At 33.3% G+C, this 20287-nt stretch overlaps 4 protein-coding genes across 10 annotated transcripts; 2 read left to right on the top strand and 2 right to left on the bottom strand.

Moving 5' to 3' along the window:
* Positions 1–1091: 1091 nt before the first annotated feature.
* On the bottom strand, positions 1092–3461 carry LOC107922259 (dolichol-phosphate mannosyltransferase subunit 1). The gene is made up of 8 exons (XM_016852197.2): positions 3256–3461; positions 2683–2782; positions 2553–2586; positions 2400–2476; positions 2282–2307; positions 2031–2195; positions 1826–1940; positions 1092–1407 (listed from the first exon to the last, which is right to left on the bottom strand). The coding sequence occupies exons 1-8, from the start codon at positions 3351–3353 to the stop codon at positions 1303–1305; spliced, it is 720 nt and encodes a 239-aa protein (XP_016707686.1). The 5' UTR covers positions 3354–3461; the 3' UTR covers positions 1092–1302.
* A 206-nt stretch (positions 3462–3667) lies between these two features.
* On the top strand, positions 3668–5271 carry LOC121213876 (small nuclear ribonucleoprotein SmD3b). The gene is made up of 5 exons (XM_041087191.1): positions 3668–3877; positions 4551–4603; positions 4737–4803; positions 4875–4931; positions 5035–5271. The coding sequence occupies exons 1-5, from the start codon at positions 3719–3721 to the stop codon at positions 5095–5097; spliced, it is 399 nt and encodes a 132-aa protein (XP_040943125.1). The 5' UTR covers positions 3668–3718; the 3' UTR covers positions 5098–5271.
* A 196-nt stretch (positions 5272–5467) lies between these two features.
* LOC121213875 (G2/mitotic-specific cyclin-2) lies at positions 5468–8692 on the bottom strand. 7 transcript variants are annotated; one of them, XM_041087188.1, is made up of 12 exons: positions 8352–8692; positions 8080–8139; positions 7825–7963; positions 7495–7551; positions 7358–7403; positions 7162–7284; positions 6948–7073; positions 6763–6852; positions 6448–6669; positions 6265–6363; positions 6002–6180; positions 5468–5901 (listed from the first exon to the last, which is right to left on the bottom strand). In XM_041087188.1, exons 2-12 carry the CDS (start codon positions 8126–8128, stop codon positions 5757–5759), a joined length of 1275 nt encoding a protein of 424 aa, XP_040943122.1. In that variant the 5' UTR covers positions 8129–8139; positions 8352–8692; the 3' UTR covers positions 5468–5756. The 7 variants fall into 7 exon arrangements, with proteins under 7 accessions (XP_040943122.1, XP_040943123.1, XP_040943117.1 ...); XM_041087189.1 differs by having other exon boundaries at positions 7825–7960; XM_041087183.1 differs by having other exon boundaries at positions 6265–6669.
* Positions 8693–10564: 1872 nt separating this feature from the next.
* Positions 10565–13788, top strand: LOC107921183 (U-box domain-containing protein 15). Its single transcript, XM_041087182.1, has 4 exons — positions 10565–11141; positions 11274–11390; positions 11881–12303; positions 12398–13788. Exons 1-4 carry the CDS (start codon positions 10800–10802, stop codon positions 13451–13453), a joined length of 1938 nt encoding a protein of 645 aa, XP_040943116.1. The 5' UTR covers positions 10565–10799; the 3' UTR covers positions 13454–13788.
* The last annotated feature ends 6499 nt before the right edge of the window (positions 13789–20287 follow it).

Here is a 20287-nt window from a genome sequence, read left to right as displayed (position 1 = left end):
TAAACATATATATTGAAATTCAAATTTGAGCATTGTATAGGAACCAGAACTAAAATTTGTCAATTATTATATGATCTTGAGAGAAATTGAATGTCAATAATGGTAATGTATCGTAAAAAAAATAAAAAAATAGAACACACAGAAATTTACGTGAAAATTCTTTCGAGAAAAAATCACAGGCAGAGGAGAAGGAAAATTTCCTATGTCAAATTCGAATGATTACAATAGGAGAGATGATTACATTTATTGATAGGTTTAAAATCTTATTCTAATCAAAGTCAAATAGAAATAATGCAGTAGAGTTAAAACACATTATTCTAATCAACATCAAATAGAGGAAGTAAATTTCTATATGTATTTAGACACCTTATCCGGGCCTTCGGCCCTCGTAGATCCCCTATCTTGCCATAGGAATTTGAGTCACACAACTCTAATGGATCTCAAAAAAAAAAAAATGGATCTCAAAAAAGAAATAAAAAGGTTGTATATTTGGACACATATATGTCAACATTTTAATCATAACGAAGTATCTAGATTAACTACGACAATATAAGAATTGATGTAGCAAATTATGTTAAAAATTAGAGTACAAAATTAAATCTAAAATTTAAGCATATTATAGGGAATAAAACTGAAATCAGACCATTCTTATAAAATTTAAAAATAAAGCGCTTTATTTTATTATTTGGACAGGTGTCATAAAAAGAATGCCTTGGACATTCTTTTCTATTAAAGTATAAAAATTAAATTTGAAAATTGAGCAGGACTAAAACTGAAATTGACCTCTCAAAAAAAAAAAACACTGATATTTGAGCATGTTATAAGGACTAAAACTGAAATTGGACATGCCTTTTTTACATATAGAGTTATAGATAATGAAAACATAATGTTTAAATAAGAGATTTAGTCATTAATTTATAAGTAAAGTAAAGCGATATAAGTATATTTTTAATATTAAATTTATTATTTTTCCACGTTTGAAGTAGTAATGCAAATGTTATTAAAATTTTCTTTACAAGGATAGTTTTTTTTCCAAAGATCATAGAAACACACATTCTGTTTTTAAACTTAACTTTCCATCCTAAAATCTGTAAAGTGCAAAGATTAGCTTTCCCCATTTCATTTCATCAAACATTCCTCAGTAAATATTGTTAACCAAAATACTCAAAAAGAAAAAAAGAAAGGAAAAGATTGCCATCTAAAGCCAGTAACTTCTAAGAAGATGCAGAAAAAGTTGTTTGCCGCAGAGTCTCTGTCTTGGATCGCCAGTTACTTCTTGCGATGAACTATATGTAGCAAGGTCTATGTAGTCATCAAAAGGTACACAAGGCCTTTTAGATACTCTACAATTTCGGATCCCCCAAGCTTTGAACTTCCAAATACTCTATCAACAAAAGTTATTGGAACCTGTGGGCAGTAAATATTCAAATCAATGAGATTTCCAAGGTCTAAATAAGCTGTCTTTGCTGCATGATTTATTGATTTTAGAACAACTTAATGGTTTAAAATGAAATAGGGGATGCAACAAAAACCAAACAGGGTGAAGCATATGACCAACACCCTGATCTAGATAATTTCTGTACAATCTGGTGAATACAGGGCAGAACATTCTCTCCATCATGGAATCCCGTCGACAGATAAATAGGAAGAGATTGAGTTAAAAGAAAATATTGAATAAAACAAATTAGCATTCAAGTTAGTTGCGGAAATTGCTAAAAGGCATGGAACTCAAGGCCGTGTCCTGTCTTGGGCTTTTAAAGTGAAATATACTGACATTAGAAGAAGATAACAGAAGTTTCAACTCTTACATAGAAATGAATTATACCTCTTCTATGTGATAGCCTTTTCTTGAAGCCCTAACAATCATCTCCATTTGAAATACGTATCCCTTGCTAACGCAGGAGGAAATGACATCTTCAAGCACTGATTTCTGATAAAGCCTTTAAAAGAGACGGGGAAAAGTAATTATTATATCTAAAAAAAGCTATGACAGCCTGCATAGCCCATTTTCTGTTGATTAGATCTCGTACCTGAAGGATCCGGTTAAGTCCGATACACCAGGCCACAAAAGAGTCTGAGCAAGAACATTGGCTCCCCTACTTGTTAGCTTGCGAATCAGATTCCATCCATGCACACCACCGCCTTTGACATATCGTGTTCCACTAACTATGCTGGCACCAGTTTCCAGCTGTTTCCTAAAAGATGTCATGCACCAGCACAGTTGAAGGATTTGAGTAAATCAGGCATAACTGTGAACCCAAAAAGGAAAAGGAGTTCTTACTTGATGAAGCTTGGCAAGTATTTTGGCTGCAAAACAATATTGAAGAAATAAATCAAGCACTGAAGTGTTGTAAGATTTAACTGGCAGAAGAGGCATATAAACACAGCATAGCACTAACATGATGTGATAGATCAGCATCCATGATTACAACAAAATTTCCAGAGGCATGCTTCAAACCATGTATATAAGCCGTTCCTGAAACCAATAACGGTTCAAAGGGCAGATCAAGGCATCAAGCTACTACTCCTGAAAGGGAATAATTTTCACTTACCCAATCCAAGCTTCTTAGGTCTAGGTCTCAATAACTGCATAATTAAGGGAAAAAGAAACAGATGTAAGCATAGGAATTGATCAGCAAAACCGACTGCATATAGATTGAATTTCGGAGGTATATAACGTACAATTCGATCTTCACCATACAGAGTCTGCAGCTTTTTCACAACTTCTTGAGTACCATCTGGGCTCCCATCATCCACAACAATTATTTCAAAATCTACATCCCTACTCCAGACATGGAAAGTTAAAACAGCTTATATACAAAGATATCTCAAAAATAACAGATGCTTATAATTATTCAAGCATAATGATAGAAAGGAAGGGAAAGTCAGCCAGGAAAGAAAAAATTAACACTACGGTTATAAAGTTTTGGATTTGGAAGGAACAAAAAGCTACAAATTCACTCATTTTCTTTCATTCCTACCAAACAGAGTGTGAAAGATTTCTCTATATCCGTCATCAAATTCAAATAATCTGAAGAATAAGAGAACAATATAATAAAAATACATAAAATTAATCAACAGAAAATTCTAATACCATGGAAGACCCACAACATAACTCGATAATAACAAGAAAAATAAAGCGCGAATTTGAGAAATGTAATCGGATCTCGGTGGAGCATTTCAAAAGATCGCGATGAAAGAGATCCGTGTAATAAGGGAAAGAAAAGGAGAGATTTGGGATGGTTAGGGACATACCGGAGATGTTTGAAGATGAGATAGACAATGAGAGCAATGTTGAGGCGCTCATTATACGTTGGTACTATTATACTGTACTTGTTCTTGGCAGCATCCATTTTCGTCTTCTCTTCAAAACCTTAACCAATTTTAATGCCGTTTTCTCCGATTATGGCAGCAAGAATTCTTGATCGAAAGAGTTCGTCTTCAATACTGTTGTTTCATTTGATTTTTGCTTCAATTAAATTGGGCTAAGAGCAAACAGAGTAGTATAACCTCAATGGGGGTAAGGGCATAGAAGAAGGCCCATCAAGCAGGAAAACAAAACAATTGGGCTAATCTCAGACCGTCCTATTTTGGGCTAAAATCTAAACCAGAGTTGGGTTAGATAAGAGTTGATAGAATGAAAGGAGAGTAGTCATTAGTGAAAAAACCACTAGGGTTCTTCGACTTGTACGGAAGCAAAGCAGGCGAGGGAGAAACAATGAGTCGGAGTTTGGGTATACCGGTGAAGCTACTGCACGAGGCGTCGGGTCACATCGTAACTGTGGAGCTCAAGAGTGGAGAGCTTTACAGAGGAAGCATGGTTGAGTGCGAGGATAACTGGAATTGCCAGCTCGAGAACATCACCTTCACTGCTAAAGTACCTCACTTTATATTGTCCTTTTCTTTTTCCTCTTTTACTTGTTTCTTAATGACTTTGATTTCTTTATGTTTATTTTGGATCTGTTGAATTCAGGGTTTAGGGTTTTTGCTCCCAGTTATTGATAAACCTTAAAATGCTATAAACATATTAGGTTAGATTTAGGCATAGGATCTCTGGGCTTAAACCTATAAATGGGTTAAATCCTATGAGAGAAAGGAAGAAGTGAATGGAGTTTATGCTCCAATTTGAAGATATAACTCAGCAATAACTCACCGCTATTTCCTACTTTGTCCTTGAGCTTTGATAATTGGTTGTTGTGTCATTCTAATTAGTTTGTGTATGTCTGTGTGTTCTGTCCATTTCAATAAAATTTAGACCTGAAATCATATCCCACAAATGTCTGGTAGCTGATTTAATGAAGTAACTTAATTTCTGACTTTCTTGGAACATGTTTCTTTACTATTTGTTGTATACAATTAAAACTTGCATTTGGGGCTTCAGAATTTCACAGTTTTTTTTTCTTCCAAGATAGTTCGTTGTGATTTAAGTGCATTATCCTTTTTTAAAAGCATGTGCACATCCCCTTTGGATCTAGCTTCATTTTGTCTTTCCTCGCATTTGCATTAATTTGTAACTGATTTTAAGATGATTGCTTTGGCTTGGCTTTCAGGATGGGAAGGTTTCACAGCTTGAGCATGTTTTCATTCGAGGCAGTAAAGTCAGGTATTATCTCCCTCTTTCTCTTCCTCATAGCCTTGTTCCTTTGTTTTTAATGGGTTGTATGTAGTGTAGGGTGTGCTCTCTCTTTAGATCAGATAACATTGTTTGGCTATTAAAAAGGGGCATATTTTGACAGGTTTATGGTCATACCAGATATGTTGAAGAATGCTCCTATGTTCAAACGTCTAGATGCTAAAATCAAGGTACATTTTAGTAGTAAGTTTTAAGTTTTCTGTAAGAAGATTTCTAACTTCCTTGTGTAAACTTCATGAAGGGCAAGAGTTCATCTCTTGGAGTTGGCAGAGGTAGAGCTGTTGCAATGCGAGCCAAAGTAAGTTCATCCGTCCAGTAATGAAGATGGACCCCCATTAGTAATGTCCTTGACTAGTATTTGTGCTACCAATTTTTAACTACACTCTTTTTTGTTTTTGCAGGCTCAAGCTGCTGGCCGTGGCACAACAGCTGGGAGAGGTGTTGTGCCATCTATTCGTAGGTAACTTGGTATTGTGAAGTTCTTTGTAATCTCTTCTGTCAGAAGCAAAAGGATGCAAAAGGATTGACTCTTTTCATATTGTACTCTTCATATTTGATGTAAAAGGATTGACTCGTTTCATTACGTTGAGGAAAAAGAAATTAGATAGAGGTGAAGTCACTTTGCCTGGATCCAAAAATGACTGCTCAATTTCTGTGTGAATGGTTTAAAATGTTTTAATGACTTTTTGTAAGGCAGTACCTTTCGGAAAATGTTAGATAGGTCTTGGAGATTTTTAATTTTGCTTGGTACGCTGTAGTGATAGATGTCTAGCAAAGATAGGAATGGAAATAACATCAACACAAATCATTTATCCAATCGCGGGGGCGGGGGGCTTAAGTCTAAGTTGCTTGTGATATATAAACAAATAAAAATGGTTTTGTTGGAACAGTTCTACAATTTATTCTCTCTGGGAAAGAGAAAATGAAAAACAAACATAATCTGGTTAAGTTCAAATAAGATATAAAACTAAAAAAAGGCAAACACTGAGTTAGACAGCGTCATATTCATAAGCCCTGGGGCAACTTGCGTTGCTCTTTTGCTCCCCTATCCCCTCTCAGTTCATAGTTAGGTTTCTTGGCGGCTTTATTTGGTCAATAAAAAAGCAAATGCTTTCAAGTTGTGCTAGGATTTTGCCTCAAGGAGAAAAGTTGCTGGTTCAGTTTTTGCAGCATAACCGTACTTAGATGTGCAATACTTGCGTTGTACGCCTGTAAGTTTCCCTGTCCCTGCTTTCTGATGGAAAGTAACCATCATTCTTGAGCAATCCCTACACCAACAGAACAAGCAAACAACATGAGTAAGCTTTTAGATGGAAGTTACTGACATTTCATGGTAACTGAAAAGAGGAAAGTGCCAAAAGACTTTACACAAGCTGCTCTTCTTTGTAGTTGGTATACCACTCACAGGTCTTGCTCCAATGCTTAAACCCACCAATAGTACACTGAGCAGTGAAAATAGCAGCAGCAGCTAATAAAGAAGGTGGAAATTTAAGCATTTCATATTCGACTAGGCACAGCTCGATCATGAAGAACGACAGAAGCTCAAGCTGGTTAAAAGTCAGATTTAAAAGCCATCTCAGATTCAATTAATGACAAAAGCAAAAAATGATAATGTTTATGTTGTCACAAACCTTCTTGTTAGATTGAGCAGCTTTGAGAAATCTCCTCATAAACACATATGGTGTAGGAGAAGATAGATTGAATTGTAAAGTATTGATCATCAATTTCTCCTGCAAATCAAGATGTATATATGTATCACCCTTTTTTCTTATACTCCTCAATATATTAATGAGGCACAATGTTGAATCACAAACCATGTCAAGCACTTCTTTCCTGCTGTAAGCCTTATCAGAAATCAGAATCAGATCCTCCACAACCGGAACAGAAACTTCTTCATATTTGCAGGCAAGAAGCATGGCTGTTATTCCAACCAGCTGAAGTTTCTTCCTCACAACTTGATGGACTGTTAAAAATCTATCAATTACATTGACTGTCAGATATAGGGTCTCTTCCATCAGCTCAAACTTGTAATGAACCTGCAATTGATGGATGATAATTTAATTGCCAGGATGCAACCAAATTCATCCCATAACAAGAAGCAATGTCAATTAATGCAACAGTTTCCTTACCTCTATCAGCCAATCAATGAGGATAGCTCTCATCTTTTCGTTAATGTCATGTTGTTGTGCCATATAATTTGGAGGGACACAACCAGTACACTGCAAAAATTAAATGAAAAGGGTTCAGAAAATCAACCAAAACAAGATGATTAATCACTCCCATCTTTTTAAGTTGCAACTGAGCATGAAATCACCTCTGCTTTCCTGTAGAATTTGTATAAATCATCAATGTACTCAACAACTGCAAGCGGATTCTTTTTATCACCATTGTCAATGTCCAAAAACGGCCCTTCAGCAATGTCTTCCATTTCAACCTCCTCCTGCAAGCGGAAGCAAAGCATCAGTGCCATTTGAACAAAAGAATGGTACTGATTGACGTCTGAGTTAGTAAAGGGAGGCGTGCCATACCATCCGGTCAATCTCCTCCAACATAGCTTCAACATGTCGCTCAAACATAGGCACTTCAGTGTCATTACTTTCCTTGGGGTCATCCAAATCTATGATAGTGAAATCATCCGATTCATTTGGAACCTGTAAGTGTAACTTAAACCATTAATCTTCATATTTTGAACAATACCTCAATTTCTCATTGTAAAAAGCGTACCTCTGGTTTCATTTGCTGCTTGCTCGCCATATCCGCAGCAAACTTCCTGAGAAAATGAATCATAAACAAAAAAGATCAAGAAGAAGATAAATTTGGGAAACCAAAACAAATATCACATAAAGAAAAAAATTACCGACCTAGTAATTGGTCTATGCACATGTGTGGATGGGATCTTATTAGAGACTGCATTTCTTCTGAATTAAAACACAAAAGGAAAATGGACAAAGAATATCAAAACTGTGCCTTGATTACAAAATTTCATTCTCTAGCTACTGAGAATTAGAGAAATAGAAAACTATTTGTTTAATTATAAAAAAAAGTCTCATTTTTGGACCCTTGAATTCCAAGAGAAACCCCACTCCTAATATACATCATTTATTCAAACCAACAAAAGCAAACTAAAAAAACCGTGCTTTCTTTTCTGTTATAGGCAACCAAACAGAGAGAGGATTTAAGAAATTACTCACTGAGATAAAGGTCTCTTTTTGACAGCACAAGGGAAAGGTGGAGCTCCGACTACATCCCGATTAACGATGCTCAATGCCCTCCGATTCTGCCCAGTAGCCCGCGCGAACTTCCCCCGGGCCCCGGCACGCAAACCCACTTCTATTTGAAATTAAAAAAAGAAGAAGAAGAAAATACATTTCTTTAAAACTTTAAATATCGAATAGTTATTTAAACATCAAACGCAAGTTAACAGAAAATGGGGTGGAATTAGTCACCTTGTGAGGGTCCGATAACTCCTGGATTGTTCTCATCTGATCCAGCCATATCTTCCGTATCTACAAACAACAACTCCATACAATAAGAACCCCCTTAACATAGGCATCCCTACAACTCCACTGAAGATCGTCAAACTCAAGACTCCATATCAAAATCAAAGCGATTTTATTATTTTTATTTTGACAATATTGATTAAATTGAAAGAAATGCTAAAGACCCAATAAAGAAAGAAGATCATAAAAACATCTTAAACAAGGAAATAATCAAGAACCTGTCTCAAATGAATTTCCCTCGTTGATCTTTGCGCACTCTTCAGAATTCCAATCAGAAAAACCCCGTCTCCTTCGATGCTCAATTCACGGAAAAAAAAGGAAATTAAAAAGAGAGATTACTCGTATTTGACATTTGAAGACTGGACGGCGATGGAGTGATCTCTCTCTCTCCCACTGTCACTCTTTTTTCTCCTCTCTTCCGTTCAGGTTTTTGGGGGTTTTTTCTATTGGTTTTGCAGAAAAGGACCAAAATTAAATAAGCATGCAAACAAGAAATTCTTTATTTTCAAATCTAACGGCTAGTAAATTGAATGAAAAGACACAACGCTTAACTTAACATACCACGTGCTTTCAAATTTTACTCCTCTTTTATTATGATTATCCATTATCCATGGTTGTTGGGTCGGATCTAGCTAACTGTAAACAAATTGGGGCCATGGATCAATCTGATCCAAATACATAACCCCATCCCTCTCTACTCTCTAGTTCCCATCTAGTAGGAAATATTAATAATTTAATATTTAAAAATTCGTAAAAATTTAAAATGTTAAAATAGTTATAAAATATATCCAATATTCCGTATACTTCACTTAAAAGATTGGTTCGATCCTTATGTTTGTATTAATATATTAACCGATTCTTGATTCAATCAATTTTACTAATTTATCCAAATAAATTCAAATAAATATTAAAGAAAAATTAATCAATGGCAGGGAAGCAGTATATGTCCACATCCTGTGAGATTTTTCTTTACACTAAAAAGACTCAAAACCTTAGAAAATCAACCCTTATCTATCCATCACATTCTATAATTAGTTGATATACTTGTGGATTTGAATAACGCACTTTATTTTTAATAAAAAATCAGCTCATCAATTTTACACATTCCACGTCTTCCACACACTTTTTTTTTAATTAACATATTTCTTACAATTTTTTTATTTATAAAATAGTTGATTTGATTAAGAAATATCACTCAATACAAGTGAATATATAGAGGGCAGCCAAATTAAACCAAATTCAGTTATCTTGAACGAGTTACAAAATTAAATAGAAAAATGGTTAAAAATAGAAAAAATTTAACAAAATCTTTTATCTATTAATGATGCAATGATGATGTCAATTGAACCCAAACATACTGGCCCTGGATCTCGGCTCAAACTAAATTATCACAATCAAGTACATAATCCGCTAGACCTCCATGCACCTCGTACACCCGCCCAATTGCTTCGAAGATAAATGACGCATCAACTTTGGGCCTCCCAATCGATGGTACCCAATGCACCTATCTCGGTTGACACGACAATAACAGATTATGAATGAAGATAAGCATATTTCTTATTTAATAGGGTTAATTTTGTAGTTTTCTTTCCTTTTATTTTTTTATTAAATGAAACATTTAAATATATTTTTTAAACTCAACATGTTTTGACGTTCAAATCTCAACCAATAAGAAACCACTATAATGCCAACTCATTAAAATAAAATAAAAAAATTCCTTCCATGTCATCAATCTACCAACTCGTGAAGTACAGGGCCAAATTTATCAAAATTAAAATAAAGTAACTAAATTCACCAATCGAGTAAACCACAAGGACTAATTAAAAAATTGACCTAATCTGTTCAAACTTGCATGGTTTCACTGGTTTGTCACCTAATTAACACATTAGATTGTATTTGTTTTGAAATACTATCAGTTTCGGAAACTTGAAAATCTACAACAATTTTATTCTACAAAAAAATATATGAAAAACACACTCCCTGTCCTTTGAAAACTATGGTTTTTTCTTTTCACAATTATTATTTGAGAGAAATTAGAATTAAGGTTAAATTATCTTTCAGTCCCTGTACTTTGAAAAAGTTAAAAATCCTACATAATATTTTATGTCACAATTTACCAACATGCCATATTGATTAGGCTAACTTTACATAAAGTGACATATGATTGATGGAAAATAAACATTTCAAATTGAAATTCTTTTTCAAGAACTATTAACGATATTAATGATTAAACAAGTATTCTTAAATTGAGAAATTAAGTATAAGGACTAAAACTCAAACTTTGCAAAAGTACAGGAACTGGTAGCAGATTTTAACCTTTAATTAAATTACGTACATGTGTAATTCCATAAGCAAACCTTGGGTGTCCATTTACGAGTAACGAACTTTGGAAAGGAATTATCCTATATTAAGAAGCCAAAACTTAACCAATGAACACTCCAACATTCATGGAAAAGTAGGGTTTATTTTTTTTGGTTTATGTTAATCCCATCTCCCTCTTTCGATTCTGGATGTTGTTAACGATTCATGTTTGACGTATATAACTTTCAAAACCATATATATCTCTCTATGTACAATCGGATTATATATATTGTGTTAGTCTCAAGCACAGTAGATAGATTAGTTGTGTAGATCTAGGGAAAGAGGTAAGTGGCAGAAAGCTGCAGATGGTGATGGATGTTGGAGAAAGAGACGGAGATGGCGAAGATGGAGGCTGGGAGAATATTGGGGAAGATAATGGGACGAAATCACCCACCGATTTGGTGGATGAAACGGTGAGTATGATTGAGTACGTGGCTCGATTTGGGGATTACCGAAGAGCCCAAAGGAAAGAATGTTACAATCTGGCTAGGCGCATGAAGATTCTGTTACCTTTCTTCGATGAGATTCGGCACCATGGTTCCCCCATCAGCCACAATTGCGTCGCTTCTTTGTCTAGGTTGAAGAAAGCAATCCGTTTGGCAATGAAACTATTGAAAACTTGCAATGAGGGTAGCAAGATCCACCTGGTAATAAGTGGATGTGTTTAATTAATTTGTGGATTATATTTGGTGTCTCATATCATATCATCATTTTTTTTTTCTTCTAAATCTCATTGTTGCTTACATAAATATATTCTGGGTTTTGCCTTTGTAATTCAGGCATTGGAGAGTGAGGCTATAATGATCAAATTTCATAATGCTTACGTAAAGTTAACCCAAGCTTTGGAAGAGTTGCCTTTCGATGAACTTGAGGTATCTGACGAAGTGAGGGAACAGGTATGGAATTATTATCGTTCTTTGCTTTTTCAAGCCTTGAAGAATTATTTGGAAACCCAAAACTATACATATATATATACATACATGCATACATACATACATATATATATATATAATAAGGGACAAAAGCTAGGAATTTTCTGTTTGTGTTCGAAATGAAATTAAAAATATTTTGAGGCCAAAGGTAGGAAATTTTGGGTCAAAATGGTTTAATTTGAATGATAAATTTCTTGGAGAGACCAAAAATGCAATTTTTTTCCATTTGATCAAAGTTTAAATGAATTAAATTGAACTTCTAAATTTTTAAGAGGGATTAAAAGTGCAATTGCATCATTCAGAAAAGCTGCCTCTTGACTTGGTCCCTATATATATATGTATATATATATATGAGCTTTTATAAGATAATTAATTTGATAGGATATATGTTTGGGATTCATAACATGATTACTTAACATTGATTCTTGGTAATTGAATGTGGATTATTGTTCAGATTGAGCTGATGCTGACTCAATTAACCCGGGCCAAAAAGAGAACAGACACGCAAGATATAGAGCTTGCAGTAGATCTAATGGCGGTATCCTCAAAAACCGATGAAAGGAATGCAGACATAGCCATAGTAGAAAGGCTAGCCAAAAAGCTTGACCTACATACCGTTGAGGACTTGAAGATAGAAACCATAGCTGTAAAGAAACTTTCTAAAGAAAGAGGCAGCACTGCAGAATCTATACAGCAAATCATACAACTTCTCAACAAATTCAAGCAGGTTTTAGGCATGGAAATTACCAATGTTCTTGATGATACTGACACGCCTCAGAAGTTGTCCAAGTGCCACTCTTTGGTAATCCCTCATGAGTTCCTCTGCCCCATCACACTTGAAATCATGAGAGATCCTGTTATTGTTGCCAGTGGACAGGTAACGTAAAAGACAACATTTGTATGCAAGCTCACCATGTTATGCTATGGGAAACTTATTGATTTTTTTTATTTATTATTCCAATAAAATCCAGACATTTGAAAGAGAGAGCATCCAGAAGTGGTTTGATTCTAACCATCGCACATGTCCGAAGACCAGGCAGACTCTAGCTCACTTGTCAGTAGCGCCTAATTATGCCCTGAAGAACCTGATCACACAATGGTGTGAGAAGAACAACTTTCATCTCCCCAAGAAAGAGGATCAAGCATCTTCCAGGAAGTTCTTTGTTGATCATGAAGACGAAATTTCATGTCTGGTTGAACAACTATCTTCCAGTCAATTAGAAGTGCAGAGAAAAGCCGTAAAGAATATTCGTGTCCTTTCCAAGGAGAATCCAGAGACCAGAGTTTTGATTGCTAAACATGGAGCCATCCCACGATTAGTAAAGCTATTGTCCTATCCAGATTCTAAAATCCAAGAGCATGCTGTTACAGCTCTATTGAATTTATCCATAGACGAGTCTAATAAGAGGCTCATAACCGATGAACACGCGATACCAGCAATCATAGAGGTGTTGCAAAATGGAAGTATGGAGTCGAAAGAGAATTCGGCAGCCGCTTTATTTAGCTTGTCGATGCTGGACGAGAACAAAGTGACGATAGCTCTGGAAAACGGCATTCCTCCGCTAGTAGATTTGTTGCAGGACGGCACAATTAGAGGTAAAAGAGATGCTGTCACTGCACTGTTCAGCTTATCTCTCAACCAATTAAATAAGGTGAGGGCTATTGAAGCGGGCATAGTCCCACCCTTAATGCTGTTACTGGAGGACAAGAAACTGGGAATGGTTGATGAGGCCCTCTCCATCCTCTTACTTCTTGCAACTCACGCAGAGGGGAGACACGAGATGGGACAACTTTCATTCATTCAAACTCTGGTTGACATCATCAAAGATGGAACCCCTAAGAACAAGGAGTGTGCAACCTCGGTTCTTCTTGAGTTGAGTTCAAATAATTATTCACACATTCTTGCTGCCCTTCAATTTGGTGTATATGAGCATTTAGTTGAGATCGCTGAGAGTGGAACCAATAGAGCTCAGAGGAAAGCAAATGGCCTTTTACAGCTTATGAGCAAGTCCGAACAAATTCCATAATTCTTCTCAACATTATACATACATATATCATCTATATATGGAAATCCCAATATCTCAATTAGTTTATTATTCTTTTGCTTTCGTTTTCTTTTCTCTCTGGATAGAGATGATCATATCTGTTCACTGATATTAGAGTATACATATTCAACGTTTTAATTTGTGGCCCTTAACTTAGGAGCAGTCTTTTACTTGTATTGCATGCATATACTTATTTCTTGAGTCTTTTACATGATGAGCCACACTGGCCTTTCCTTATTTTTATCTTAAATCTCCTAATAATTTGTAACTCTTATTTCCACTTATTTTCTAATTTATGTAATAAAGTTGTAGTTAAATCTTGTATGGATAGTGTACAAGAGTTTTAATATTTCATGATGAACAAACATACAAGATACATTCATATATTATGATGTTGGAGTTGGTTGCCCTTTTTCTGGCCATTGGGTTACTTCCTTTATATCCCTACGTCTCTGCTCAGCCAGTGCTTGGCTAAAAACTGTTCACAGTTGCTCGTTAAAATATCCATGCGAGTATTAACATTAAATATAATAGTTTTTTTTTTTACAAACACTACCCTTAGGAAAATCAACTCAATACTTCACCACTTAAAAGAAGCTTTTTCTTTTAGTTTTAAGAAAATGTTTTACACTTGTAGAGATAGTAATTGAACTTTAATTAAGACTTTTTATAATAAATTACAATTATGTTTTTTTTCCGACATTAGTTCCAACTAATATATATATTTCTTTTAATTTTTAAATTATATAGTTTGAAAATTTTATAATTTAAAAAAAGTTAATTCCAACTTTTATTTTTTTTAAAAATATATTATTCTCGTAGCCAAATTTTGTTATTGTTTTTGAATGAAACTTATTGTAGAGGCGTATAAAAAGTTTATAAAATTAGCATGTAATTTTATAAAATAATTCTCATTTTTCTTAAAAAATATTAAGACTATGTTTATAGAACAAATTTAAAAAAAGTTATTAAGGGTTTATTTCTTTTATTAATGAAAAAATTCACATTACATAAAGTGATAATTTAATGTTACTTGTTGAACTTCTTTTATCTACTAAAAAGTAGATTATTTTAATACTGCTACTGATACTGATACAACTATTTTAATATTAATGTACTAAATAAAATTTACCTTATTATTACACCGACCAATCAAACAAAGCATCAATCTTATCTTCATAATAATTAATTTCATGGTAACTTATTCCCATGTTTCCTAAATTGACAATACGTTCTTCTTGTTATTGTCACTTCTTTCTAGAAGCTTTCTCTCCTTGAGAGCTAAACTGACTTAACTTTCTTCTACAAAATCCTTGGGGGCCTAATTTCTCTTTTCGCAAATCTAATCTGCTTGTATTCTCTCTTCTATCGTAGTTTGGTCTGTTCAAGTAGTGAAAGATAGGTGCGCCGCTTGGTGTTAAGTAGATGTGACTAAGGTTAACGTGGCGATCGAGGGTTATCTGGTCGGCTCAACCTTGGTTTGATTTTCATGATTTTGAGTGGTAAGGTTTTTTATAGATAAGCTTTCCAAGAAAGAGAAATCTTTGCAAAGAAATGAATGGACTGTACTGGAAAAAAGGTAGAAATGAAGATTAAAGTAGATTCAGTAATATAGAGCGCAACGATAGATGATAGTTGATAAAGTGAAAAAATAGATATCTGACTAATAATAATAATAAAGTTAAGCAAAAAGAAATAAAAATTTGAGAAAATATTAAGAGTTCAAATTTTGAAGTGCCGAAAATCCTTTCACCGTTGTGAAAGACTCCTATTTATAATGTTCTAAAAAATAGGAGTTACAAAATTGACAATTGATAGAAATAATAGAAGAAATTTATGTTACAATAACATTAATGGTTAAGATGGTTTTTCTTGGATGAGAATTGTTCATGAATAATAATTATTTTGACTTTTTTCAAACGTGAGTTATTCTCAATATAAAGGTTATTCCAAATAAGAATTATTCTTGAATAATGCCTATTTCGGAAGAATACAATTGTTCCAAATAATGATTGTTCTAAATAAGAGCTCTTCTGAACTCTATTTGTTCTCAACAGGAGTTGTGTTAAAATAATAACTACACTAGATGACATTTGTTCTAACTAAAGCTCTATTTTGGATATTTTTAATATTGAACAACATTTTTTTGAACAACAACCATTCTAAACAAGAGTTGTTGCTTTGGAAGAGATATGTTTGGTAGCACAATTTTTTGAAATATAATGTTCTTTATCTCAAGGAAGAGATAATATGTTAGTAGTCAAAATTGAGCATTTACATTTTGCCTCCTATATAAGAATTTTTTTGTAGAAGTTTTCATGCAAGAAGAGTGTAGTAAAAATAAATAAATAAATAAAACAATAATATACTCGTAAAAAAAATAAAGTTCATGTTATGTAGAAAAAGAAAAGAAAACATTGATTTTCTCATTTTGTTTCCCATTGTATGAATTTTTGTGTTGGTAAGAGAAAAAAAAACTCATGTTTAAATGTTTTCCCTTAAAAAAAATTAAGGATAACATGCTAGTTGTTGGAAAAATCCAATTTAAAAACGATTTTTTTGTATAGCGAAAAATAAAAATTTTGAAAATCGAGCTGGTTTGTGATATTTATAGCAATAAACCATTTACAGAAATCGCACCAGTATTTTCAAGTAGACAAATCCTTGTCATTCCTAGCTTTCAACCAAATTACATTCTCTGCTATTCTCGTACCACAAATTGCTTCGAGTGTGGGCTCGAACAAATTTGAATCAAACACAGAACCATAAATTGTTTACTTTTACTTTTAGTGGGAAAGCAAAATTCTCTCTCAATAAAAACTGGTAGAATTGTTATTTTGAAAAATAAAATTAATACTTACTGAATAAACTCTCACTATTTTCGGAAAGAAAAACAATATCTCAAAGTTGTATATTTAGTTCTTGTTAAATTAGTTTTATTTGATAAATTATTTTGATATAACAAACAAAAATATTTTTAAATGAACTTTTTAGAACAAAGAATTAATAAAGTTCAAAGCATAAAAATTATTTCAAGACTTTCAAACATCTTAGAAAATGTTTTGAACACTTAGAATATTTTGGACAAAGTTCAAAATCAACTTGAAACACTTGAACTTCATTGAAACAATATCAAATCAATTGAAAAACTGCTTTTTACAAAAAAAAGTATCAATATTTTCCAAAATGTATCAATACCACCATCTTTTTTTATCAATACCTCATTTTTTATCGATGCCAAAACTATTCTCTGACTTGAATAAAAAATTGAACAAAAACAATAAGTATCGATACTTTTAAAATTATATAGATATCTATTGATTTATATAGATACCATTTTTGCATTTTATTTTTATAATCTTTCAAGAAGGGACAAAAGGTATCAATACTTATTATAAATATATCGATACATTTTATCAGGTATCGATAAATCATTCTGGGTATAGTTGGAAACTAATTTTAATGGTCAACGAATCAGACATTAAATGCTACTAGTATCGATACTCGTAAAAAAGTATGGATACTTTTTGTTGCGGATGAATTTAATGATCTAATATTTTTATCCCCAACGACTTTATTTATTTTCTCAACAACCACAATGGTTAAAAATGAATTAGAGGGTATAAATACCAGCTTCTAAAGGTCGTACAACAAGAAGAGAAAATATTCAAGCTTAAAGATCAATCAAAGCAACTTTTGTGCCAAATATTTCGGTACTTTTCTTTCATACACTTGTGAGCTTTATTTTCATTCTATTTGCTCAAGTGTTTTTCATTGTAATTGAGCTTACTTTGCAAACACATCAATCTTTTAAGGATTATTTCTTTGTTTGTTTCTTTATTTCTTTGTTTGTTTCTTTGTATCTATTTGAGGGAGTTTGTATATTAAGGTTTGGGGTAAAAACCTTATAGGAGTTTGTAAGGTTAAACCTTGTCTTCAAAGATTGTCACATTAGTGAATTTGAGAAAATCCTTAGTAGTGGAAAGCTAAGGTAGTGGAGTAAGTAATTAGGGTTGAACCACTCTAAATTCTTGTGTTTATTTCTCTATCCTTTCTTTCTAGCTTTAACAAATTTTTTTAAAAGCCAATTCACCCCCTCTTGGAAATTTTGATTTGATTATTTGAGCTAATAATTGGTATTAAAGCTAGTCTCTTTTAGATGGTTTAACAACCAAAGAGAAGATCCTTGAGGAAACTCAACGTTCATCAACTCAATTCTTACAATGACGTTTACTTCCGGCTCAATTTTTTCTTGGTGAGTCTCAATTTGTCTCCAAGTCTTCTTATTTCAATGGTGCTAATTATTCTGATTGGAAGACAAGGATGATACTATTCATCCAAGCAAATGATCTTGCGATTTGGGACATTATTATGGATGACCCTTCAATTCCACTTAAGCAAGAAGAAGAACTCTTAGTTCTAAAGAGTAAGAAAGAACGAAACGAAGAAGATAGAATGAGTATTCAACTTAATGTGTAATAGCCCGATTTTAGGCTTAGTCGGAACAGTGGTTTCGGGACCACAAATCCGACGAAAAAAAAATGTAATGGCTTGAATTTTCAGAGGTGTCGGAACGGTGATTCGAGATCACTAAATTCGACAAATGGGTAGAAAATATTATTAATTTAGCAAGTATAAGTTAAATATGAAGTTAGGAAAATTTTTGAAATAGTGAATAGTGCACTAGAAATAAATATTAAAATAATTAGAATCGAAATGAGGTATCAAGACCTCGGGGATTTTAAACTGAGCCATAAATATTTTTATAAATATTTATGGAGTGTTAAAAAGTTAGTATTAAAGTTTCGTTAAGAAATTTTAAAGTTCCGATAATTAATTGAACAAAAAGGACTAAATTGTAACAAATGCAAAATTTTGGGAAATGATTAAATAGCTTAAATGATAAAAGGAAGAGGGCTTAAAAGAAAATAGACCCAAGGTCTATTTGGGCTGGACGGCAGAGGCATGAAATCAGCAAGAAAGTAAGGAGAATTAAGGGCAAAATTGGAAAATTGCAAAATTTGCTTAATAAAGTTAGGACCCAAGTGGAATTATCTAGATTTCTCTTCATTTTTCTGAATTCTCATCAGCTAAAACACCATGGAAGGGCTTCTTCAAGCTGGTTCTTCATATTTTTATTACAAGTAAGTTCAATTCTTGACTATCTCTTGAAATTTTTGTATTTTTATGACTTTTACAACTAGGCCCACTTGTTAAATCCATTAGTTTTTGATTTTATGAAAGAAGTTGAAAGTTGATATGAATATGTGCTGGAAGTATATGATGATTTAGCATGAAATTAGAGCTTTAAATTGTTCATATGCTGATTTTATTGAAAGAATTGAATAGAAAGTGAATGTTTGGGACCTAATAGTAAAAGAGTTTGAAGATAGAGTTATATGTGGAAATTCTGAATTTCAATAGTTGTGTAACAACTTATAATGTCTAGTAAAGTACTAATTGAGAAAATTAGATTAATTGAGGGGTTAATTGAGAAAGGACCGAATTGTATAAACTGTGAAATTTGGGGCAAAATGGAAATCAACATTTTGCACTAAAGCAGTTTTGGACAGCAGCAGTAGTGTAACTTTGAAAAATCACCAAAAATTGTAGAGATTGAATTAGAGGATGAATAAAATATGAAATTAAAGCTTATTGAGTCTAGTTTCTTATAAAAGAAATGATGTGAGCAATGGAATTGTAAATCATAAGATATAATAGATTTTGTGAGACAAGGTCAGAATGAATTCGGGTTCCCCTGTTCTGACTTTGGAAAATCATTAAAAATTGTAAAGAAATGATTATGAGTTATAGTTTATATGGTTAGAATTCTTAATGAGTCTATTTTTATAAGAAACAAGCTAAAACATCATCCGAATTCTGTACAATGAGATAATTAATTTTTAGTGAAGAGTGATCGGAACTGTCAGACAGCGAAACAGGGGAAACTTTAAAGAATAAACTGTACTATTTGGCTGAACCAAAAATTATGAAAATTTTATGGTATGAAGATATGTGAGTCTAGTTTCAGGGAAAATTAACGGATCTTAATTTGGAGCTCTGTAGCTCCGGATAAAAATAATTTAGTGACTCTGACTCGGATAAACAGCTTTGAATATACATGTTAGTGAATATTGAAATTATGGTTAATGTTGTTTAAGTGTGTTATACACATTAAGGATGTGGAATGGAGAGGAGGAGGAGGAAAATTGGGAAATATATGAATGATTCGTGTATAAATGGTCATATGTTTGATTATAACTCATAAACGATGAAATATGAATGATGCTTATTTTTGTGCATTATTGGTCATGGTTTAAGCTCATGTGTGAAAATAAAGTTTCATAGTATGTGTGTATGGTATATTCAGTATATGATTTGGCATGAAATAATACCATGAATGGTTTATGAATTAACACATGTTGGTAAGCCTGATATATGAATAAATGATCAAATTGAGCGGAACGCCGGATTTGAGTACTTCTGATCAAGTGACAAAGTGATAAGTGATAGCTTCAGCTACACTTATCTGATCAAGTGACAAGTGGAAAGTGATAAGTGATAGCTTCGGCTACACTTATCTGATCAAGTGACAAGTGAAAAGTGATAAGTGATAGCTTCGGCTATACTTATCTGATCAAGAGACAAAGTGATAAGTGATAGCTTTAGCTACACTTATCTGATCAAGAGACAAAGTGATAGGTGGCTACACTTATCTGATCAAGAAACAAAGTGATAAGTGGCTACACTTATCTGATCAAGGGACAAGTGATAAGTGATCATACGTAAGACCATAGTTATACTATGGCAAAGTGA

The sequence above is a fragment of the Gossypium hirsutum genome, chromosome D01 (assembly GCF_007990345.1).
Source record: "Gossypium hirsutum isolate 1008001.06 chromosome D01, Gossypium_hirsutum_v2.1, whole genome shotgun sequence".
NCBI lineage: Eukaryota > Viridiplantae > Streptophyta > Magnoliopsida > Malvales > Malvaceae > Gossypium > Gossypium hirsutum.
Note: the sequence above shows the minus strand (reverse complement) of the source record. Positions and strands in the feature narration are given on the sequence as shown.